The sequence below is a fragment of the Hippocampus comes genome, unplaced genomic scaffold, assembly GCF_001891065.2.
Source record: "Hippocampus comes isolate QL1 unplaced genomic scaffold, H_comes_QL1_v1.1 scaffold114, whole genome shotgun sequence".
Taxonomy (NCBI): domain Eukaryota; kingdom Metazoa; phylum Chordata; class Actinopteri; order Syngnathiformes; family Syngnathidae; genus Hippocampus; species Hippocampus comes.
In genome coordinates this window covers 430,513-456,588 of record NW_017806197.1, presented here as the reverse complement: position 1 = coordinate 456,588, position 26,076 = coordinate 430,513, and the positions used below count along the sequence as shown (strand labels likewise).

At 42.0% G+C, this 26,076-nt stretch overlaps 1 protein-coding gene across 1 annotated transcript in view; it reads left to right on the top strand.

Annotated features, from left to right (window-relative positions):
* The window catches only part of LOC109506871 (glypican-1-like), a 69,464-nt gene that overhangs the window by 37,438 nt on the left and 5,950 nt on the right, over nucleotides 1–26,076 (top strand). The window contains exons 3-9 of the mRNA XM_019855881.1: nucleotides 9,191–9,418; nucleotides 10,324–10,487; nucleotides 19,600–19,765; nucleotides 19,853–19,983; nucleotides 21,195–21,347; nucleotides 22,795–22,923; nucleotides 23,236–23,369. Coding sequence (XP_019711440.1) covers nucleotides 9,191–9,418; nucleotides 10,324–10,487; nucleotides 19,600–19,765; nucleotides 19,853–19,983; nucleotides 21,195–21,347; nucleotides 22,795–22,923; nucleotides 23,236–23,369 — 1,105 coding nt within the window. The remainder of the gene's footprint in view (nucleotides 1–9,190; nucleotides 9,419–10,323; nucleotides 10,488–19,599; nucleotides 19,766–19,852; nucleotides 19,984–21,194; nucleotides 21,348–22,794; nucleotides 22,924–23,235; nucleotides 23,370–26,076) is intronic.

Sequence of the window (26,076 nt, the reverse complement as noted above, 5' to 3'; positions counted from 1 at the left end):
CATTTGGTTTAAACAAAGGGACGGTGTCGATTGGACATTGTCGTCCGTTCTTTCCTCTTGATTCAGATTTTCCCTCTTCGGTGTATGAGACGGGGACTGCAGAGTTGATGGAGGGCAGGGGATGGCGTTTATGGGACATCGAGGTCTAAAAACCATCTGTTGTTTACTGACTGGGTCCTCAAAAGATGAGAGTTGAACCATAAACTGGAGCAACCTGGCCTGAAAATGGGCCACATTTGTTGCCGCTTAATCAAAACAGGTTGCCCCAAAAGTCACTGTACACTTTTTTTTTTTCCATGTATCAATTGAAAATAGGCCATCAGTGTTTGATAGTTTAGGCTTTGCAATTATGTAAGTATACTTGAAGCTTGTACCAAGTTATTGAGCACCATAGTCTTCCGCTTAAAGTTTTTGAACTGGTCAAACTGTATCACTTTATTTTTATTTTTTTCGCGTGGGTTGATGTTGAGTTCCAGTGCAGCCCTCTGGAAAGTTTTTTTTTTTTTAAATATAGCTTTGTGTGAATGCCAGCTCAAGGACTTCACAGTTTTCATCAGTGGTGGTGCTACGTAGCAGCTGCTAGCTTTGTGAAGCACCGATCCAGTTTCGAGAAACTTGCCAAAGATTGGACAACGCTTGCCGGCAATATGGCGGCAATAAGCCTCTCATAGTGGTGCTGAACTGCAGTCTGAAAATTTTCTTGCCATGTGGCAGTTTTGCAATGCTGCTCCTCGTGTCACTCGGCGAACCATGGGCAAGGGAATTACATATTTCTACGCCTAAGATGTCAAATGATGATAAGATATCACGTCTGTCTGAATGTTGTTTGAAACAAAACAGAAGAAAGGAAGTGTATAGTGACTTTTGGGACACCCGATATATTCAGATAATAACCAGATGCGGTGTTAGCATGTAGGAATTTTGATGTCCTTCCTTGTTCATGTAAAAAAAGTTTTTCTAAGTACATTTACAACAAGAAGCGGACTACATTTTCTTCCAACCACTTCCCCAATGTGTCCAAATGACTGCAACAGTGACAATATAGCACGCTAGCAGTGCTGACACATCTGGCTATGTTTAGCAGGGTGTGGACTAGCTAGCGCCATGTGACTAAGTGTAGGGTGTTGCTGCTCCAGCTCAGGCAGCATAGACCTTTTTTTGGTCCACTGACTTTGGAAAAGGTCCCAAGCAAGCCACCAGACCACAGATTAGAGGACCAGCATGCACACATGGAGGATCTGGGTCTTGCAAGTATATGCACTCTATATGTGAGCGCGCTGATGTGGCTTTATTTGTTTGTCAGGTTGTAATTTGACTGCCTGGGACTGTTGAGTCGGAGATGGTCTTTTTGTTTAAGTTTGCGCTCGGCTTTACGGTTGACACTTTTAAAACCGGCGGAACAATGCAGAAAAGGGGATGAATAAAATGGGTTAAAGAGAAGACAAAGGGAATGAGACGGATGAGGAAGCGCTAAACAGATGGGAATGCAAATTGATGGGACAAGAAAATGTACGTTTTAAAAAAACAGTCTTGGCTTCTAAATCGAAAGGACAAAGAAGGAAGGTCAAAGAGGACACACGGAGTGATGGGATAGAAAAATGGTGGATGGCAGCCAGGTGTGCGAGACAGACGGAGCCGAGAAACCGGGCAGGTGGTGACAAAACCCAGTGGAGCCATTACTGGCATCTGCAAGGCAGGGGTTTGTGTTTGTGTATTCTCACTGGGCACAACATTAGGGACACCTCCACAATCTGATGAGATCCAAAACAACAAACGCATCAACAATTCTGCCTTTACAAATTCAATAGTGCTCAGACTTATTCATTTAACACTGTGTTTATGATTGCGGTTATTGCGCTGATTATTAGCATCATTGTCCAAGAAGGTTTTAATTGCATTTTCTCTGTTTGATCTCATTAGGTTGTGCGGGTGCATCTCATGTGGCCGCAGACGATGACGTTTTTCATTCCTTTTTTATGAAATGTTTTTTTTAAATTAAAACTTTATTGAACTAGGTGGTCTCATCGAGACAGGTAAGACGATAACTCAATTTAACGTTGAACTCGATTTTATTCATACAGCACTTTTAAAACAACTGCCACTCAAATAAATTGCTGCACACAAATAAATATTGATCATGAAACAATAAATGCGTACGATAACAACAAACACTGGGGAGTTATTCCATCGTTTGGGACTAGCAATAGAAAAAAATATTATCTCGTCTGAGCTTCTGCTTGGACCTCAGCAACTCCAAGAGCAGCTGACTTGGGACACCGAGCCGTTGCGTAGGAACAGAGCAAAAAAACGCAGAAAAGTAAAGCTCGGTTGAGATTTATAAACAAAAAAACGGAGTAGGAATTAGCTGCTTCCTCTTACATGTTCCAGTTAGGAGGCGAGCAGCAGAATTTTGAACCAAGTGGAAACGTTTGCGATAGGACTGGCTGACTCCAAAGTAAAATGACCACATTAAATGAACATACTGTATAAAACCACGACAAACACGATAAAATGACAAAACTGCATATCGGCACGTTGAGAAAAAAAGGTAGTTCGTTTGTTTGTTCGTAACTGTGCTGCCTACATGTCACGCATATCGGCACGTTGAGAAAAAAAGGTAGTTCGTTCGTAACCGTGCTGCCTACATGTCAACTCAAACTTTGTGGAACATAAAATGACTTCATTTTGATGTCAATGTTGATGTATTGGTTGATGCATTAAGAGGATATTTTGCACATTATCATTTTAATTCCCTTTCCAGACAAACATCTCCCACTTTCTCTCCGACTTTTCAATTTGACATTTCCACTCTTCCGATTAACCCCCGTTTACCAGCTTCCAAGCTATTGCGGGGGGGAAAAAAAAGGCCTTAGATGAAACACCGATCCCAATCACACATCAAGGCACGATGGCACGACTTTGTCATGGTTTGAAATGACTTGAATCTGAAATGATCAAACCTACGCAGACTGCAAGCCACGCTGGCAGTTGATGAGAAGTCAAGTCTTTTGCTTCCCGTGTTCTCTACCTATTTTCAGTTGAAAGCAGGTCCGCAGTCACATGCATTGATGTCGAGTTTCGCAACAACGTCGAAAGAGGAGAGAAAGTGGGACCAAAACCTGGTCAAATGCCTGGCTGACAGCTGGAGAGCATCACAAGCACTGGCGTCATGACTGTGCTGTATGTCATATATCTCACCCGCGCCATTACTCGCAATGGAGTTTGTGTAGCAAATAAATAAATGGATTTCCCACAATACCACAAAGAATAGAATAATAATTACAGTAAAGTTCAAAGAATCAGTGCCTCTCTTAAATGCTTCGACAACTACGAAATGACTTAATGACCTCCATGAAAGTAAGATTTATGACGGTGCTGTCAAGCTACTAATGACTGTTTTCACAAAATGGATCTTAGTGTTCTTTGCAATTCCATTTGTGAATTATGTTATGTTTTTTTTTCCCAGTTTGTTTTTCTTGTCTGGCGCCCGTTATGTTTTTTACACAAGGAAGCATATTCACTGGCTGGAGAAATAATTGTTATGTAGGCCTGTTTAAAACATGCTGCCTTTTCACCCTTTATTGGACTCTCATTTAAATACAAAACGAGAAATTTACTGCAGCTAATTCCAAGAATTGTTTATTTTTTTTCAGTTATATGGAATAATCTAGGTTTAGTTCGTAAGTTTTTTCTCTGATTGACTAGTACAACAACCATAGGATTCGACCACCTTACATTGAGGCACGTTACATTGCACAGTATGTACCGTATTTTCCGCACTATAAGGCGCTTCGGAGTATAAGGCACACATTCAATGAATGACCTATTTTAAAACTGTTTTCATATATCGGGCGCAAATGACGGCTTGTGTCTTGGAAAACTCGTAAATTGGGTCACTCCTATCCAAAGGCGCCACTGGATGATTCCTTGCCCACTGAAGGGCCATGGCTGATAGTGCTCAGTTTTGATTGGCTAATTGTGTTATAACCACAATCAGGCCATACCTTCGCCTGCATTCTTCACACTTTCAAGGTCACTCCTGGATGTTACCATAAAGCCTCCGCGGCGCTTGATTGGCTCAGTTTATCTTCATGCAAATCACAGTTTCCATAGCCGGAATCGTACCCTTGCCTCATTAGCCTTAAACTCATCACACTCGTAATGATGGAGAGCAAGCTATGGCATGATGAGTGCAGTAGGTGACATGATGGAGACAGAAGCAAACAGTGGGGTGTTAGATGAGGAAGAGAAGACAAAGACAATGGGTGGTGGAGAATGCTGCTGAAAAGGAGGGAGCGAATGAATATAAATGAAGAAAGAGGTTGTGTTAAATGGCGCATGTACCAGAAGACTTCTCCAGGAAAGCCTGTTGATAAATGATCCACAGATACAGTATGTGATGTGCCAACCGCTTTAATAAAACTGATATTTTAGTAGAATCGAAAGCTAGGCAAACGGCCTCAGTGCATTTGGACTGAGTGTTGTTCTTGATGGAGGGTGACACTGTGTGTAATGGCGCCGAAATCGTCATCTGTGCATTCAGTGTGCCCAGGACAGCAATGTTTGCTTATGTCTGCTGTGTTTATTTTACTTTTACTGCCTTTGCACAGATGGAGCGCGATAACCAGAAAGAAGCTGTCGAGAACGTTAGATACGTCTGGGAAAAGGCCTCTGCAAGGACAAAACCGATGCTGTGCAATTCGGTGTTCGGAAACCAGGATGTTGAGGGAGAATACGCCCCATATGTAGCACAAAAACTTTAGAGTTCAAACCATAGTTACATTTTGGGGAAAAGGATATTCTGATGTTGTTTCAGCAAAGCTCCTGATCCCCAAAGTAACATATGTTGGGGGGGGCTGTTTTTTTTTTTTTTGTTTTTTTTTTAACAAATATGACAAAAGTGACTTTTGGGAAAATCGTGCATTCTAAATTGACCGTAGCAAACACAATACTGAGCATATATTTTTAGAGATTGCCGAACGATTGAGGTTTTCATCGGGTCCAGCATGCAATTGCCTGAAATCATTGATAAATTTGTTAGCATTGTGCCACGTTGAGCTTTTTCCATCAGCCTTGACTTTTTCTTTCATTACCACCAAATGCGAAAGCACTCAGCATTTATCAAATGGACAAGGCGTAGGAAAAAAAAAACAATTAAGGCCGTCAGATGTTTAAAGTGATATGAAATTGCTGCGAGCCGTCATTTGTCTCCCACTTACATTGAATTCATTTTCTTCGTGCTCTTTCTTTTTTTTCCTCATGTTTCTATTGCGTTGTCAAAGTCAATAACTATTTTATTTGAAATTCGTGGCCTTTTACTTTGATGGAGTAAAAGGCCATGGAGTAAAAAGCCCTGTCACTCCTCCAGTCCGAGCAGACTTACTGTTTTAACTTTTTATTTGATGTGTTTTCAGGCTAGTTTTATTGTTGCAAAATATTCCCATTATTCGCTACAAAAATTCCATTTTCCAAGTCAGTGTTGGTCATCCCACTCGTCCCCTTAAGCTTTGAATCACTTCCTGCAACTGTCGAGATGATGTGAAAACGATTATAGTTGCCAACTGGAATCCAAACGTCCATGGCAGTGAAAAAGTTAAACGAGCCAATTTGAACTGCAACATAAGAGGAAATGTACTCACATTGTGGTTTGTTGCTTCTCTTAAGTCTTTGCCGGGTGCATTTCAGCCTTTTGACTTCAAGCCATTTGGCGGTGGAGAAAAGCCGCGTATGAATGAGAAAAGTGATTCTGGATCAAGATGCAATGAGCTCTCTCCATTGTCGAATCCTTCTGTGGGATAAACACCGGCTCGGCTCAAGCTGCGATTGATTGACAGTTGAAGGAAAGGTCGATGCTACCGCTTTATTACATCGGATCTCATGTCAGTAACTTCACACAAGATCAGCTTGACGACGGTGCTGGCGTGGTTTGCTTGGGAATAGATTTAATGTTTCAATATACAGTGAAACTCCTCTACAACGAAACCTACATGTGCGAAAATACCCCCGAGTGTGAAAAAATCTTCATGCATTAAAGCCATTCCCTCTTTTCTGGTTCCCCCTACAACGAAAAATCCCCCTGTTGCGTAATATGAAATCCTTTTCTCCACCCTTGCCTCACAATGAGGTTCACTACAATGAAAACAGCGACTCCTACTGCTGGGCTCAAACGGCAACAGCAACCACCACACTGGTTTACACATGCACAGTAGTACAGGAAGTATTTGTTATTGTTCGCACATGGTTAGAAATGTCACTCATGGTTTCAGACACGGCACGAACGTTGCATTGCTTGGTATAAAATGGCTACAAAACGAACCTTTGCAGACCAAGGCTCTTCACAAGGAGTTAAGAAACGAAAAGCTTTAACACTTGAAGACAGGATAAAATTAAGAAAGATGAAAGATGGAGGAACCAAAGTAAAAGAATTTATGCAAGAAATGGATGGAAGTGAAAGTGAATTGTGATCGTAAATTTGGCAATTTCTTTCCCTTTTTTTCTTTCTACGCTGGCTATATGAAGTGACAAATACGTTTATGCTCGTATGCGCTATTGGAATAAAAATTAAAAGTAGACATATACGTGTTTTGTGTGTGTTTGTGTTTACGTCTGAGATAAAATTTGCTGAAGTGAAAAGTCCCCCGTTGTGAAAAATTTCTGGCTACAAACATGATTTCGTTGTGGAGGAGTTTGACTGTAGCCTGATGTGGATGTGAACTTCCCCTCTCCTTAGAGAAGTGTAATCTTTCAATGTTGTGAAAAATTATAGTTGAACGACTAAATTGGATGGTTAGAAGTCAAAAGTTGCCACTTATAGTTTGCCCTCTGTATGTCCTCTGTGCACGCAATGAGTTGCTCCTTCCCTACAGCGTGGACGCTGATGCTGACTTCAATGATGAAATTGGATTTGGGAGAGACAGCAAAAAAGGTGTCGCTACCTGAAAAGTACCAGCCATGAACTCAAGGGTGGGGAAAGGTCATCCGCCGCACACAAAAAGCATATTCGGGCACACCTTTGACAGGCCCTTTGTGTCATTCTAATGATGATCATTATTCACTCGTTCTCAAGGGCGTTGAAAAAGTGGACAACCTGCTACCGTTGAACTAAGAGCTGCCTTCTGTTTCTCGCAAGAAGAATATTCAACATAAAGATCCGACCTGTATCAAATGAAATCCTTTGCGGGACATTGTAAACAAGATTTTGCAATTCCCTTACAAGTTGTGTGCTAATGCTAGCGCTAGCGTGCTATTTCAATCCCCAGCTAATTTGGAAGGATAGTGTGAAGGGTTAGCTGTAGTTGGATGACCTTAGATTTCTCGAGTTGGACAGCGCCGTTGATGTGACGTGAGGAGAGACACCGACAGTAATTGTCATCACATATATGTTTTTTTATAGGAAGGAGCAGAGAAAAGTCTTGGCCAACTCTGGTTTGACCATTAAACTGGGGTGGAGGAAGAGAAATGGGTGTCATTGAAAGAGTTCATCTCTAAATTTTTACAAGTAATGGATATGAGAGAAACGTTAGCAATTAGCATGAGGATTTAAATGTATTACATTTATTTTGAATTCGATATGGGAATCAGGATTTGCTACCAGCAGTCAGCCATTGACAAATAACAATAATAAAATGCGATAGGGCCCAATCCTGCATGACAATCTAATCTTCAGGATTAAATCTTCAATCACCCTGTATTACTTTACATTTTTGGCTAAATAACCACAACTGTTTTCCATTGAAAGAGCTTTCCATTGTAAGGTAAGAGCAGAAATGAACTGATGTCAGCCATGCTCGCTGCGACCCTACCAAGGACGAGAGCAATAGAAAATGGATGGGTGGGTGTTATGTATGATGACAAATATTGGCATTGATTTCATATTTATATTGCTGCCTCTATAACTCAAAAAAAGGGTATTTCCCTCGTTATTTTTGTTCTTTTTTTGGTGTGGAAATAACCTGGTTGTGTTCGTCCTGCATGTAATAAATCCACTCTGAAAGCTTTTCATCCCATTTGAACTTGCACGGATTGTTTTTGTTTTTGTGAGCCGACATCAACATCTTCTTAGGTTGTTGCAGCGAGCCCCCCATCCCTGATTCTTTTTGGGTCACAGTTATGTTTTGCAGCTTTTTGCTCTACAATGCATACATCTGTACTTTCTCTAAACTGGTTGTAAAAATGAATTTGAGGTGTGGAATTTGTTTGTTTATTTAAGTGATAAATATTACAATGTTACAAGTAGGGCTTGGGCATCTATTAGAGTGAAGAACGCCATTTGAGGGAATGTGTCGTATATTTCATCTATACTGTATAAAAATGACTATAGCCAGATTGTCTGACAGTACCCAGCAGGAATCCGTTCAAGTGGGGATTAAAGGCTAAACCGTCACTTTTGAAGTCGCTCTCTCATATTTGAGCAAACACATGTGCCGCCTGCAAGAAGGTTAGTCCGCTCATATGGCGGCTGCCTCGCATCCATATGAGAGACAGAGATGCCTCTCGTTGACTTCCTGAGGCTGATCGAGGGATTGGCAGGGTCAAAGGGCATTCCAAGATATCAGTTACCCCTGTGCTCCCGAATCATTATTGAGCCATGTCACAAAAGAGTAGCACTTTTCTTTTTGGGTGAGGGGTCGTTGGGGGGGGGGTAGTATCATTAACAATACACTGGCAGTAATAAACCTTCTGATCTGGTTTTAGAACTCGCCTGCTCGGGCTGATGAGCCTTTTAAATATTTTGACCCGCAGCGTTGGTTGGTTGTCACCTTACCTTCCAAAAGTAACTCTTAAAATGGGAAAGAACACTGGCAATTCAACTCAACCTGAAATGTGGTTCTTAAAATGGAGTCAGAAGCAAAAAAAAAAAAAACAAACAAAAAAAAAAACAACCTGTAGTGGTTATGTTTGTCAAGAAGTGGGAGTTCAGAACAGAGACTGTGTACCAAGCAGGGCCACCGCTTAGATAATCCCATGCAGATGGGCCCGGATGAGTTTAGCATTTTAACGTGTTATGTAACTAAGTGCTGTGAATGTCCCCAGGCCGTGCACATATGGGCAAGTTTTCCCATATATGGATAACAGGCAAAACAAAAAAAATGCTTGCACATACTGTATATGTGGAGTGTGTCCATTATCGGGTTTTGTCCTCAGAATACTTGTGGTTCTAACCTCAAGCTTTTCTTATGTATGTTCTCAGGTTATTTTCTGGAGTTGCTGAACAGCTCAGCCGCCACACTAGAGGAGACGTTCATGTCCACCTGGAGGTCTTTCTACTCCCAGAATTCCCTGGTGTTCAACGAGCTCTACACAGATTTGAGACACTACTACCGAGGCTCCAGCCTCAACCTGGAAGAAGCTCTCAATGAATTCTGGGCAAGACTTCTGGAGAGACTGTTCTTCCATGCAAACAAGCAGTATTCCATCGGTAAATAAATACAATGAATGAACTTGTGCAGTAACTAACTAGGAAACTACTTCATTTCAAGGCTCGAAAGAGGCTGTTTTCGGATCAAAATGAATCTTTTACGCATCATTTATACATATTGGGTAACAAAACTGGACATGAATGCCGAGACATCCGTCAAAAGACGGTATTAGAAGACAAAGAATCATCGAGGTGGTCCCCAAAAGCGACACTGGAATCACGTCACATCGGGATGTCAAGGGCAGCTCTGTGCTACTTATGCAGAAGCAGCTAGTGAGCAACAGGTCCTCCTGCTCGTTACTACTGCACCGAAACCTGTTGCGGAGTCGCTCCTGAGTCACAAAGAAGCGCTTGTTTGATCGATTACAATTTTCACAGATGTCTGGCTGGAACCGCGTTAAAGCGGAGCGTATTCAGCTTTGAACAGTAACATAACAGGCCAATTAATAAGTCTGTTTTGGAGTGAAAATTACACAGGCTAAATTGAATTAGAAATGAATCAAATTCTATTACTGATGCAATTTTTTTTTTTTTCTGAAAACACTGCTCTCAGTGCTTATCTTGCGCTAGAATCCTTGCATGGAGTAATGAGACACTCCCGAGACGAAGACAAGTAATAAAGTTTGCTGCGATACACAGTGTGAATTTAAGAAATAAAAACTGTTGATTCGATGAAAAAAATAAAACAAGAAAAGCAATTGTTCATTCATTATATTGTCATAGTTTATGGTTCAATAAAACACTTAAGTTCCTTGTAATCAACCTGTGTGGGTGTGGGGGCGGGGGCGGCAGTTTAGAAAATCGCTCCTTCAATAAGGTCGTTGATTTTCAAAACGGCTCCACAAAGAGAAATAAAAAATGGAACCTTGCATTTATACTGACTGGAATGTTTTTGTTGACTCCAGGGGATGACTACCTGGAGTGTGTCTCTAAACAGCTGGAGACACTTCATCCTTTCGGAGAGGTGCCCCGTGACCTTAAGATGAAGGTCACTCGCACGTTTGTGGCTGCCCGGTCCTTTGTTCAGGGACTGGTCGTCAGTGGAGAGGTCGTCCGTAGAGTGTCCCAGGTAACACCTTCATTCTTGCCCTAGTAGCTCTATTTCCTCATCGCCTTCGTCCACCCTTATGTCATCTTTCTTGAACACCGTTGTGCCTTTACAGATTCGAAAGAGAAACTGCGATCGTTGTCTTTGCCCATTTTTTCGACCGTGCCGACCGCCTTTTTATTGCTGTTGGTGAAAATGACTACAAGCCCTATAAAACTTTTACTGATGTCTAATCTTTACTGCAGTTGATATCTTGTATATTTATGCGTTGCGGCGCCCATTTTTATCTCCCTATAATACAATCGCGTTAGCTCCATTGACTCTCGGTGGGGACCGAACAGGGCCACAAAACTCCGCCATTTCATTCATTTTGTTGTTTTATCCTCTTTCTACTGCTTTTCCTGTCCAGGACCACGGCTGAGTTGGACATTGGTGAACAATCGGTCTTAAATCTGTGCGAGTGAGCACTTCTGCTTTGCCGAGCTAAATCAGCCACCTCGCACGTGTGGCAAATCAAAATGCTTATTAAATAGCATGATTATAAATTAGCGTGACATCTCACTCGATTGTATGTCTCAAATCCAATAAATCGGCCGTACCTCAGTTGCGTGTCCGAGACCAACCAAAAACTTTACATAGCTTCACAAAAACTCAACGTTATGGTTTCGGAAGTTAGCAAAAATAAAATGAACCTTTAGAAAGTCTGAATAGCATGAAAACATAAAAATCTACTTTGAAATGTGCATGCTGACTGCAGAATATCCACCAGAGCTGTTGTCCATGAATTATTCATCGAAAAGGTTTATTTCTCTACCTTGAGCCGTCTCTGAAGGCGTTTCAGGGAATTTGGCAGCCCATGCACATGTTTGAGTGGCCTTCGATTGTGGGCTGCCTAAGGCACACCTGTGCAATAATCATGCTGTCTAAGTGCCGTCTTGTCACATCTCTGAGGTGGACGGATACAGATTTGGTCAGATTTGGGAATCATCTTTGAGTGAAAAATGTGCACACAGTAAAAGTCTTAGCTGTTGAAGTGTTTGGAGTTATATTTTTTTCTCAGTGCGGATAACCATTCATATTTACCATTGCAGATGATTTAGGGCAGCACTGGGTAATTAGCGGCACACATGTGGCCCACACTCACACTCTGAGTGGCCCCTCGATTAATTTTCTTTTAAATGTTGTATTTTTTTATCCCCCCCCCCCACTCCCCCACCCCCCAAAAAATGGACAGTGGATTATACACATTATCTCTTCTACAGACAGCCCCTTGCATACTCACGGGTTGATATCCACAGATTCACCTATTCGCAGATTTTTTTTTTCAATATCTTTTGAAACTTTTTTTTTTTTTTAATTGTATTTGGAGAGCCAACCCTAGTTTTTCACTGAGCCTCAATTATGCGTAGCTTTTCACGATTCACCGGCTGGCCCATATTTTGTCCATATTTAAAATAGCATTTTTGTCATTTAGCTGGTTAGGAAGTGCGTGGTCCAATGAGACCCAGCCCAGAGTCTCATTCATGACAATTTGTGACCCCTTCCATCATTTAAGTTGCCCATCCATGATTTCGAGTATCCAGTTAACCTACCATGCATGTGAACGGAATGTGGGAGGAAGCCAGACTATCCAGAAAAAAACAAAAACAAAAAAAAAGACACACACACAGAAAAAGCCGAGCAAAATGATACTATATTCAGTTTCGGGTAGAAATAGATACAACATGTGGCAAATAGATACAGTATGTATGTTGTTTGATAAATTGATTTTATTTAATACATGAGACCATATTTCTCAGTTTTTCTGTACAACGTATAGGTGGAAATTCGTTAGACCTTGCTGGACTAGGGTATTATATTACTAGAATATCTGGATCATACATCTCCCTGACTGACTCCCACTGGGCCGTGTCGTTAAAAAAGGCTGGGAACCCTTGCTTTAAATAACCTTCACAAATAGATGTGCTGTGTATATATAAATAGACACGTCATCAGCCCAACGTTGATATGTGGCCATGCCAAAACCTCGGCTTTGCAAAGAACCCTCAAAACTAAGGATGGCTCATTAGCAAGAAGGATGTGCACTCAGACACGTTTGGTGTTACTCTTCCAGATCAATGTTGGTGGAAGCGAGCGGCTCGATGAAGTATGGCTCTCGGCTCAGGGAGTCATCCCCCGCAACACCACTTAATGTCAACTCCCTGGCTAAAAAATGTCTGCCGCGTCCGTGGGGAGGGTTAATATGTCCCAAGAGAAATGATATCTGCCGTATAGTAAGAAAGGAGTATGGTTAAGATCCGAGTGAGACGGGGGAAATCATTTGGACTCTTAGAATGGGAGGTCGGTATTGATGCACGGGTGAAAAATATCTCCGGTCAGACACGAGGGCGAGAAGGGTGTCAAGAGTGCTGGCCCCATGAGGACTATACATGTCATGTAGGAAAACAGATGCTGCGGCAGAGGTGAATTATACAGCTCTTTACTTGATGATATATTATCGACTGAGAACCAAAGTACAGTGAGGAAAAAAAATATTAGCGCTGCTTGTGGTGCTACTGTTTGACTACGCAAGGCCTATGAAACTCTAGATGGGCTGCAGATTAGGTTTTATCAAGCGTGCGCTAGGGGTTGAACTTAACCACCGCGTAACTGACAATCAGAGCCGCATGCGGATTCATCCGTAATCGTGTTGTGGCATTCGCAACTCGGACGACTTGCCGAGCGCAACAGGTGGTGAGGTCCGCGCGGCAAACTCGCAGAGCCTCAGTGGTTTGGAAATATTTGACTCTTTTATTTTCATGTCGTATACTTGTTTGTCGCAGTCAAACGATCTTACAACAATGGAACTCAACATAAATAAGTAGAGCTACAGTGCATAGATTCATCATTTTGATTTGCCTTTCATTAAACTGGTCAAGGGCAAATTTTAATCAGTTTCATGGCTTGAACATTGATTTAAAAAAAAAACCCTCAAAAACCTGCTATGCTAGATATCAGGTTTTTCAGGTATTTCTTTTTTTGACCTATAAAAGCCTGCACAATACGCATTTTTGCCATATAATTGATAGCTATTACATTTCAGAAAAAAAAATCCACCTGTTGCTGAACCTAGCACTTAATCCCTAAATATTTCTAAATATATTTCAACATTAAATATGTTATTGTTATTTATTATGATTATGAACACTTGACATGCTACAGCAAAAACGAGTCGGTTTACTTGCAGCTCTGTTGAAAAAAAATGAAGGAAAAATGTGTTGACCAGTGTTATGAATAGCATGTACTATTCCAGCCTGTCAGTATTTGTTTACACGCTTTTCTTCTCACAAGAGGAGCCGAGGGACACTGAATGATGTCGTCATTAAACAAGGCCGGCTGGGGGAATTGTGTAAATAATTAGCCCGGCTTTTAGGAAATGACAAAATGTCATCTCGGCGCTAATGTCTGGACACTGGAACCACCCAACATTTGTTCCCGCCCACTTTGATTTGCTCTCGTTTCCTAAGATAACAGCAATGTCCGTTAAGAGGCAATTCTGGCCAAAATCTGCTTAACTCTAGTCTAGTAAAAGACACAAGGTAAAATCCTGGTTTGTGTGTAGACGCTGAATAATGTATTGTACACAATCACAAGATTAATGAGGCGGTGAGAAAAGCAAGAGAAACGTCGTAAAAATGCTTCTCTCTTGGATGGCAAACATCCATCCTGCCAAGCGTCTCCTCTTGAACAAATGACTTTTCCCTCCTTTCTTCACTGTCACTGCTTTATTTATAGCTTGTCTTTATGTCCACAAATTTGAACTGTTGAATGCACCTTGTACGAGAGGACAGAAATAGAAAGGAGACAAGCTACAGTAAAAAAAAAAAAAAAAAACAGGCTGACAGGTAATGTGACTTCATCGAAAAAATGTTTAAATATTAATCACGTTGTTGATCCCCAGACATTTTTCTCCTTTTGGGTGTGGAAGTACAATAAGTAGGCCATGAGACTCATGAGGTGTGTGCATCATCTCCTTCAATCACACAATGAGGAGAGGCTACGCCGGGCCCTTTACTAATTACACACGGAGAGAGAGAACAAGAGCTTGGATAGTCCACGAGGACATCTATACATGTTTTGTGTCGGTATATTATTCTATATTGGTCAGGTGCAAGCAATGGCATGGCCAAAATGGCACCCTTGATATTACCTAAGCACTGGTTGAAATTAGCATAATGTGTGGCAAATAAAACACTGATGATTATGGAGTCAAATTTACCATCAAGTAAGAATTCCAAAATAATGTTGACGGTACACTGGCTTGTTACAAGGAGAATGTGACGCTTGTGATAAGTAGAATGTCTGTCTTTGCCATGGTGAGCGTGCATCACCTAATTTGACATTTGACATACGGTGGTGTAGTATAGATTTGCATTCATGTATAATCATGTCATCAACGTAGTCCATTATCGAAAGAAAAGTAAACACAACTTTTGTTTCTATGAAACCAGTTTCATCCGGAATTTCCTTGTAAGAAACTCGATACGCTGTTTGAATGACACAATTTCTTTTAAAGCAAAATCTCAGGTATTCCGAAAAATAGAAACCCGTTCAATCACTTTTCCATTCAGACAAACATGATCTGTCGTCCATGATTTTAGAAAACACATCATTTTAGTCTTGTCACAAACGAATACAAGATGCAACTGATTAAAATATTTCTGCATAACACTCAAGGCAGATTGCAGTGTTCTCTGGAACTTGCCCATGACAAAACTGAAAAATATAATCCGCATAAAGGTGAAATTTGGGATCAGTTACATTTTGAAACAAAAAACTTAAGACAGGTATAAACGGGAAATAAAATGGGACCAAGTAGGGATCCCTGGGGGAGACCATTTTGAATAGAAAAAGGGTTTTCAACAAAGACCATCAAAACGAACTCGATATAGTGCAAACGGTTGGTTAATGAGCGTTGGCGATTTCGCAGACGAGCACAGGCCAGCAGTTCTGACAGTGGGCGGCCTGCACCACATCCAGCTGACTTCACTTACCCCCACATCAAAGCGGCTCCTCTCATTCCCTTTAAATGTTGCACACTCACACTCTCCCGTGGTGACATGGCACCGTTCTCTGTTCAGAAGAGGGTGACGCATAATCCCAGCGATGCATGTGTAAGTAGAGCATTGTCACTCTTCTGCCCATGATGTGGCAACAGACAATACGAGCGGCTACTCTTATTAAATACAGAACGGGATGGTAATAACCACTGGTGTCTTAAATAATTTATGTCCGTGGAGCTCCGTATTTTTCTGGCTGCGCCCGATCAAGTTCACCGGTGGTCCACCCTGCGCCAAGACTTAGTCATGGGTTGAGCTGGCATAAATTTAGATCGACTTTCTGAAATCAAATTGTCACTCCGCCAGGCGCATCTCTAAAGGCACAGACTCTGCTGCGCTGGAACACCCAGCTTGGCGTCGACCCTTCTGCCAAATTGGCAAACAAGCGCACCGAGCCTTGCACTTGCACGAAAAACCAGCGTTCCGCCGCAGATGCGCCGTCGACAAAAAAATAGAGCCCTTTGTGTTCTGCCACGCAAACGGTTACCAAGCCCGACAACCGCATTGAAGACATTCCAAAATCCTCCAATCTCTGGGATGAGGTCATTGGTGTCAAAAGCCTTTCGTGAGATGTAAGAACAATGCAGCGCAATCTTCTTTCGAATCATTAGCTCTTATGATGTCATTTAACACTGTCATAATAGCCCTGCTGTTTTGTTCAGAAACCAGACTGATCCATTTAGAATGTTTTTTTTTATTTTTATTTTATTATTATTATTATTATTATTATTATTATTATTATTGTCAACAAATCTTTGAACTGGTCATTCATAAACCGTAAACAGTCAATTTGAACATCGCCCTATAATTATCGGGATTTCCTCAGTCACCACCTTTCAGTGAAGGAGTGACATATGCTGACTTCCTATTCCTAGGTATTAGCCAGTTTTCTATAGTTAGATTGAAAATGTGTTTCAAACGTTCTGCAATGTGCAATTATTAAAAGGTAGGGTGATCCAATCCATTAACATGAGATGATTTCCTGGCTTTTGTGCTTTAATGCCCTTAAATACCCGTTTGTAACTGCACCCATCAGCGAAAATACTAAAAGAAAAAAATAACTCCACCCATGTGCACAGTTAGACTGCGCTTTGCGAAAATAGGGCTCTAAATGTTAAAATGAAACATAGGTATGTTTCATATTTTAGTTTAGTCTTATGTCGGAATTGTTAGTTTTGTCCCAAAGTTGCTAGAAGCAACCTCTCCCTTGTAGTGCTTAATGGAAATTACAGACACTCTCCAATTAGCACTGCAAAGATTCTTTTTTTTCCCCATATCCATCATTCCTGAACAAAATTTCCCACCATGAATATTTATGAGTGAGGAAACCAGATTAAGGAACGTCTCCTCTTGAAATACCATCAGACCAAACTTTCAAGCCTTTAACTCCGCTGCCAATTCCTCTTGGTCGAACTTTTAAAGCTGCTCAAACATTCCGCATCCTCCTTTTTTTTTCTGACATTACTTACAAACTTTCCCATCTTTCTCTCCCTTCTCTGCAATCTCTCTTTCTCAGAAAAAAAAAGAATTTGTCTGACTCATCCCTGGGTAATGAGTGGCAGGGCAAGGATGTGAGGGAAGGAGGGTTTGCAGTGAGGATGTGACTCATGTCTCATCTGACTCTCCATTAAGCCTGGGAATGCGGTTATTGCTTTTCTGTGTCACTCATTCAACGTTATCCCCAAATTCACTTCGAATCATAAAGCTTTAGTATGGTTTTTTTTACCCTATTTTTCACCTCATGAGAAGCTTACACTTGTTATTTTCAAGACCAAAATCGGATCAATTCACATGAAGCAACTCCAAAAAAAAAAACCAAAATGCTCCATCCATTTTTTTCAGTTGTTTTTCTATCACTTCTCCTCTTCAAGTTTGCAGCTATAGCTGAAGCCTATCACTGCTGACTTTCATCTAAAAGTGGACCCCACCCTGAATTGATTGCCAATCAATCAAAAGGGCACATTTATACAGGGCACCACACTCACATTTACTTCATCACTGAAGGAACTGAATGCACAGCCACATGTGCAGATGCCAGTCAGCCGGACATTCTGCTGCTCCACAGAGCATTAGGGTCTGGCGGCGGCAGCAGACGGTCGTGTTGAGCCTCCTGGTAGAATTCTGGTAGAGAGAGAGAGAGAGAGAGAGAGAGAGAGAGAGAGAGAGAGAGAGAGAGAATTTTTATGATTGACGCAGCATCAGGAGCAACTGGGGATTCAGTATCTTGCTCAAGGACACTTCAACATGGTCACTGACCGGGGAATCGAACCACCACCCTCCTGGTTGGGAAACAACCACTGAGCCACGTGTTGAAAGGTTTTGTTATTTTTATGCATAAAAAACAAAAAAACAAAAACATTTTCGGATCCCCATAGCATCCCACATTTTATCCATAGGACAATATCAAAAGCATATCAAACTCCTTTAATGGTTGCCATTTTTAGCTCTAAGCTGCCACAGATACTCTATTAATAATAATCTGATGATGTATTCGAACAAGGGATGTGGTTCTGTCCACGCTTTCTGCAAATGCACCTTTGTCCTGAACATGATTTGAATCTATATTTAAAGTCTCACGGGTCTGCGGAGTGTTTGCTGTTTGAACTGCTTGTTTTCCCCTCCAGGTCTTTATTATTGTCCCACTTTCAGAATATAGTCATATTCATCAAACGCTTGCTTGTAGGTGCAACATTACTGTTGGAAGCTGTGTTTCCTTAAAAAAAAAAAGTGGCCCACATGTCAGCATAAGAGAGAAGCTTTGTATGCATAGCTGGGCTTTCTGCATCCTTCCTTCTCTCACTTCTTTGTGTCCCTCACGCTCACTTCATAAGGTTTTGCATGCATAGCTGTACGCCCTTGTGAGCAGAGCTTACTGGTATTAACCCAGTTTCACTTTTCACGCACGAAGGCCCTTTCCAGAGGGCGCAGCCTTGTGGGATAGCAACGATGGAGCGAGGGCCCGAGCAGACTTGTATGAATGTCAGCGCCTTATCATCAGCCGCGGAACCAATAAAAAAATGCTTCCAACAAAGTTGTTGTCACGGAAACTGCCAAATGAAAATGTGCTGCAAAGTTATGAAGGTCATAATAGACGATAACCTCCCACTACTTGCGTGTTCGTTACTATTTTCTGCTTCAAGTGATGGTCATTTTTTTGCTTGTTTTTTTTGTTCCAAATTTTCTTACAAATAGCAGAAACACAAGTCGAAGATCATTTGGGATAAATACCGACTTGTGAGAGCATGTATCATCCAAAGAGATCCAGACATAAAATGGAGATTAGAAAGATATTATTTATACTGTATTAAACACAATATAAAATGAATCCATCCATCCATCCATCCATCCATTTTCCGATCCACTTTATCCTCACAAGGGTTGTGACAGCCTTTCCCCAGCTGTCTTCGGGCAGTAGGCGGGGGACACCCTGAACCGGTTGCCAGCCAATCGCAGGGCACACACAGACGAACAACCATCTGCCCTCACACTCACACCTAGGGACAATTTAGAGTGTTCCGTTAACCTGCCATGCATGTTTTTGGAAAGTGAGAGGAAACCAGAGCACCCGGAGAAAACCCACGCAAGCACGGGGAGGAGATGCCGGCACACCCCTACATGTCTGAGCAGCCAAAATATATGCCACACTGTCGTCGTGGGGCTTTCCACATTGCAAAGAGAGGCGCTAGCCAACAGCTAGCTTGCGAATTAACAGCCTTGGGCCTTCATAGTCATGACTAATTAACTTGCAGAATAACTACTGATGTAGAACAAAGGGGCTCAAGTTCTTACATGGTGAGAGGGGAGGGGGACATGCTTGATGCCGAAGTACATAAAACGTGAGGAAAACTGAAATGGTGGAAAACATCTACATCTCCACGAATGAGTACTCCATAGTTCTCAGTTTTTGCACGTTTTCAGCAGTTATCTTCACAAACACATTTAAGTTATTCCAAAACAATTCTCAGAATTGAGTTTACCGGGTTTTAAATGGCCCTTAATGCAAATTCTTCCAATCTTTCTGATGTCGTCCCCAGGTGCCACTGAGCCAGGAGTGCATGAGAGCGATTATGAGGATGACTTACTGTCCACACTGCCGAGGCATGGCCTCTGCCAGACCTTGCGTCAACTACTGCAGCAACGTCTTGAAGGGCTGTCTGGCCAACCAGGCGGACCTCGACACCGAGTGGCGTCACTTGGCAGGTCGGATGACAAACACGTGTATTCGAGCGCACTCAACACATGGATAAAGCATGATATTCGCTGACTCGTTGACGCCCGTCTTTGTAGAAACGATGATGCAGGTGTCCGATCGCTTCGATGGCCCATCTGGTTTGGATGTTGTGGTCCTCTCCCTTCCTTACCGCATTTCGGAAGCTATGATGACCATGGTGGAAAATATAGAGGCCACCAACGGCAAGGTCAGAACATTTTTCAGGCATTAACAATTGGGAATGTTTTTTTGTACTTAAAACCGAGCGTGATAAAAATAGTTGGGGCGGAGCCAACCTCCAACCGCAAATTTGGAAGATGGCAACCGACCCAAGTTCTGCTTAACATTCCTCTGTCGGTTATTAAAATCACATCATCATAAAAGCAATAACATACGTGATTGAATTATATATTTACAACAACCGCGTAACGTTGCCTTCAAGTCTGCTATTTTAATGCTAACACATAGTGGGAAACGCCGTAGCCAGGCTAACAAATAGCATCCATGTGGTTGTATTAATATGGATGGAGACAAAAATAACAACACATATGTATATATTCTTTATCCTCTGCAGGAAAGCATCTAATATTGCAGCTTTCTGAATCATGTACTGTAGTTGTGAAATTCTTTTTTCTTTTGTGTCTGCCTGACTGTGTTATACGACCCCACAGTGGAACAGACAGAGAGGCTCATTCCTTTATTTCCTTTTATTTTTCTTATTATTGTTTTTTTGGTCGTTTGTATCCAGGTATTTACTTCTGCATCTGATGCACACCTTAGAAGAAAGAACCACCCAGTTTTTCATTTTTGACTAGTGTGCAGTTTACGTCGGGACACGGTGTCGGCTGGTGTACAACCTCTGACCCGGTTGAGTGTCACAGACAGTCATCTTCTAAATCGCGCTGTGGTTAATCCCCTTCCCCCACTCCCCCCGACTTGACATTAATGAGCATGGCGTCGCGTTTAGTATTGCGGTCGATAACTTCCCAATTACATAAGCCAAAGACTTCAAGGCGACGACATATGTTGTTTTGTTTGCGCCTTCCTAAAAGCAACCCGCAGAGACACGCGGGACACTGCGGGTGTGTTAATGTGCCTGAAAGTCATTTACACCCCTCTGTTTTAACACCATATTTCCTCGAGTGACAGTTCAATCTCCGATGAGTCTCAGTTGGATTTAGGGGACAGGCTCGCCTGGAGGCTTAAAACAGGATTATTAATTTCTAGCTATGTGTGAAAGTTCAAACGCTGGAGGCGATCCGAAGAGGGCCAGACCGGATGACAGATTGATTGCAGTCTTACAGTAGTCCCAGGGCTCCGTTTAGATCACGACCACAGGGATCTTTTTATTTCTCAACTGTCATCTGATGGACTCATGGGATCATGCAAATAAGCAGCGACAGTTATTTTGATTTGTAGCTCAGATCGCCCGTCTTTGTAGAAACGATGATGCAGGTGTCCGATCGCTTCGATGGCCCATCTGGTTTGGATGTTGTGGTCCTCTCCCTTCCTTACCGCATTTCGGAAGCTATGATGACCATGGTGGAAAATATAGAGGCCACCAACGGCAAGGTCAGAACATTTTTCAGGCATTAACAATTGGGAATGTTTTTTTGTACTTAAAACCGAGCGTGATAAAAATAGTTGGGGCGGAGCCAACCTCCAACCGCAAATTTGGAAGATGGCAACCGACCCAAGTTCTGCTTAACATTCCTCTGTCGGTTATTAAAATCACATCATCATAAAAGCAATAACATACGTGATTGAATTATATATTTACAACAACCGCGTAACGTTGCCTTCAAGTCTGCTATTTTAATGCTAACACATAGTGGGAAACGCCGTAGCCAGGCTAACAAATAGCATCCATGTGGTTGTATTAATATGGATGGAGACAAAAATAACAACACATATGTATATATTCTTTATCCTCTGCAGGAAAGCATCTAATATTGCAGCTTTCTGAATCATGTACTGTAGTTGTGAAATTCTTTTTTCTTTTGTGTCTGCCTGACTGTGTTATACGACCCCACAGTGGAACAGACAGAGAGGCTCATTCCTTTATTTCCTTTTATTTTTCTTATTATTGTTTTTTTGGTCGTTTGTATCCAGGTATTTACTTCTGCATCTGATGCACACCTTAGAAGAAAGAACCACCCAGTTTTTCATTTTTGACTAGTGTGCAGTTTACGTCGGGACACGGTGTCGGCTGGTGTACAACCTCTGACCCGGTTGAGTGTCACAGACAGTCATCTTCTAAATCGCGCTGTGGTTAATCCCCTCCCCCCCTCCCCCCTGACTTGACATTAATGAGCATGGCGTCGCGTTTAGTATTACGGTCGATAACTTTCCAATTACATAAGCCAAAGACTTCAAGGCGACGACATATGTTGTTTTGTTTGCGCCTTCCTAAAAGCAACCCGCAGAGACACGCGGGACACTGCGGGTGTGTTAATGTGCCTGAAAGTCATTTACACCCCTCTGTTTTAACACCATATTTCCTCGAGTGACAGTTCAATCTCCGATGAGTCTCAGTTGGATTTAGGGGACAGGCTCGCCTGGAGGCTTAAAACAGGATTATTAATTTCTAGCTATGTGTGAAAGTTCAAACGCTGGAGGCGATCCGAAGAGGGCCAGACCGGATGACAGATTGATTGCAGTCTCCCAGGGCTCCGTTTAGATCACGACCACAGGGATCTTTTTATTTCTCAACTGTCATCTGATGGACTCATGGGATCATGCAAATAAGCAGCGACAGTTATTTTGATTTGTAGCTCAGATGCTTTGTGTGCTGCGGTATTTTTGGACTGATCGGCAAAGCAGTTCCACGTTTGGGAGTTGGTGTCGGTTAGGTATTGCTAACACAGACAAGTAAGAAGGCACGCGAGGCGCAGCGCAAAATATATTGAAAGCAAAAAGTATTACATAATTAATGTATTGAAATTTGTTTTGTTATTTTCTCTTCTCCATATCTGCCTGTCCTTGTTTTTTTTTTCCCCCTCACTCCATCGTATCTCAGCTCATTCTGGCGTGCGGCCCACTCCGAGAAAAAACAGCCGGCGCTACAGAAGTGGACGTATTCCCGAAGAAAGAAGAGGTTACAGTTGAGGAGAGGTCGGCGAGCAGCGCGAACAAACTTGGCCGACTGGTGAGCTGAAAAAATATTACACAGATTGCCCTCTGATGACAGAGTCTGGCCAATATCGCGGGATGTTTTATGGAGCAAAAAGAACTGCTAAGCACAGACAATAAAATCCTTTTAATGTTCGTTTCACCTTTCCACTCATGAGGTCATTAGACGGGAATGGTGGTTTGGCTGGATGAATAAAGCACATGACTCGGTTAGTCACTTAGAGGACATGACTTGTTCCCAACCCCCCGTTTCAGTGGAACGTCAGGATGGGAATTTGGGGACAAAGTAGAAAGAAAAAAAAAAGTGCTGTCCTTCCCTGTGCTCCAGGTGTCTGATGTAACCATGAGGCTGCGGGATATGCAGCCATATTGGGTTTCTCTCCCGAGAATGTTGTGCAGCGACCGAGTTGCCACGGGTGCAGGCGCCGAAGATAGGTGCTGGAACGGAATGACCCGCGCCAGGTAGGGGGACAGAGACATTACGTCGCTCTTTTGTTGAAATGGGCTCTCTATATTTTAATTTGCCTCAATAAGATTTCGCGAACCCTTGAACCCTTTCAAATTGAAGGTGGCCCACCTTTCAATGAGTTAAAGAGTCAGCCTGCTCTAAAGTGTTTCTGTTCAACTTATCAGTTTAAAATAAATCATGGAGAGGATTGGGTCCACTCAAGGCTAGGAACGGTAGGCTTTCAATCCTTTTTAATGTGCACTAGCATGACGATACTTTATCTACTGTGGAACATGGATAAATTCTGATAATGTTTGTCAAATTTCAAACTAAACATCCAACGAAGGCAATTGCGTGTTGTGTATTTCAAACAACCACATAGCTATGTTTTGAGTCCACTTAGCTTAATGCTAACGAACAATGCAAAACGCCATAGAGGGGCTAAAAAATAGCAGCAATGATGTGGTATTTTAATCAACAGATATTTGAACGCAAATGGTGCGGCAACACATGTTGACAGACAGTGTAACAGTTATTCATAGGCATATAATCGTTATCCTCCACAAAAAAATATATTGATATTACTGTTGCTTGCTGAGACACTTATCATTTTGAAACTCTTCAATTTAAAACAGGATTATTAATTTCTAGCTATGTGTGAAAGTTCAAACGCTGGAGGCGATCCGAAGAGGGCCAGACCGGATGACAGATTGATTGCAGTCTTACAGTAGTCCCAGGGCTCCGTTTAGATCACGACCACAGGGATCTTTTTATTTCTCAACTGTCATCTGATGGACTCATGGGATCATGCAAATAAGCAGCGACAGTTATTTTGATTTGTAGCTCAGATGCTTTGTGTGCTGCGGTATTTTTGGACTGATCGGCAAAGCAGTTCCACGTTTGGGAGTTGGTGTCGGTTAGGTATTGCTAACACAGACAAGTAAGAAGGCACGCGAGGCGCAGCGCAAAATATATTGAAAGCAAAAAGTATTACATAATTAATGTATTGAAATTTGTTTTGTTATTTTCTCTTCTCCATATCTGCCTGTCCTTGTTTTTTTTTTCCCCCTCACTCCATCGTATCTCAGCTCATTCTGGCGTGCGGCCCACTCCGAGAAAAAACAGCCGGCGCTACAGAAGTGGACGTATTCCCGAAGAAAGAAGAGGTTACAGTTGAGGAGAGGTCGGCGAGCAGCGCGAACAAACTTGGCCGACTGGTGAGCTGAAAAAATATTACACAGATTGCCCTCTGATGACAGAGTCTGGCCAATATCGCGGGATGTTTTATGGAGCAAAAAGAACTGCTAAGCGCAGACAATAAAATCCTTTTAATGTTCGTTTCACCTTTCCACTCATGAGGTCATTAGACGGGAATGGTGGTTTGGCTGGCTGGATGAATAAAGCACATGACTCGGTTAGTCACTTAGAGGACATGACTTGTTCCCAACCCCCCGTTTCAGTGGAACGTCAAGATGGGAATTTGGGGACAAAGTAGAAAGAAAAAAAAAATGTGCTGTCCTTCCCTGTGCTCCAGGTGTCTGATGTAACCATGAGGCTGCGGGATATGCAGCCATATTGGGTTTCTCTCCCGAGAATGTTGTGCAGCGACCGAGTTGCCACGGGTGCAGGCGCCGAAGATAGGTGCTGGAACGGAATGACCCGCGCCAGGTAGGGGGACAGAGACATTACGTCGCTCTTTTGTTGAAATGGGCTCTCTATATTTTAATTTGCCTCAATAAGATTTCGCGAACCCTTGAACCCTTTCAAATTGAAGGTGGCCCACCTTTCAATGAGTTAAAGAGTCAGCCTGCTCTAAAGTGTTTCTGTTCAACTTATCAGTTTAAAATAAATCATGGAGAGGATTGGGTCCACTCAAGGCTAGGAACGGTAGGCTTTCAATCCTTTTTAATGTGCACTAGCATGACGATACTTTATCTACTGTGGAACATGGATAAATTCTGATAATGTTTGTCAAATTTCAAACTAAACATCAAACGAAGGCAATTGCGTGTTGTGTATTTCAAACAACCACATAGCTATGTTTTGAGTCCACTTAGCTTCATGCTAACAAACAATGCAAAACGCCATAGAGGGGCTAAAAAATAGCAGCAATGATGTGGTATTTTAATCAACAGATATTTGAACGCAAATGGTGCGGCAACACATGTTGACAGACAGTGTAACAGTTATTCATAGGCATATAATCGTTATCCTCCACAAAAAAATATATTGATATTACTGTTGCTTGCTGAGACACTTATCATTTTGAAACTCTTCAATGTTTGTGTATGAATGACTATTATTTTATGCCGTCTCCTAGTGCCAAAATTGCACCCAAGCAGGAGCCACAATGAAGTAACCATGCACAAAATGTTTGATTCTTTCCTTTCTATTTAATTATGTTTTTACTAAAAGTTGACAAATAAGCAGAGACATTTGTTTGCTGTCAAAAGCCTTTTTGTGGTGTTGTTTTGAAGAAGGAAAGTCTGATTTAGATGCTCATCTGACTTGGATTGAAATTAAATTAATCGCCTTGTTCATATTCTTGTGAGAAGCCACATCCTTTGTTGAAAGAGGTTCAATTTCTCATTCCACTTTTGCTCTTTTGCCTTCACTGGTACTTATCATCAGTGACATTTAAAAAAACAAAAACACACACACACACACACACACACACACACACACACACACACACACACACACACACACACACACACACAC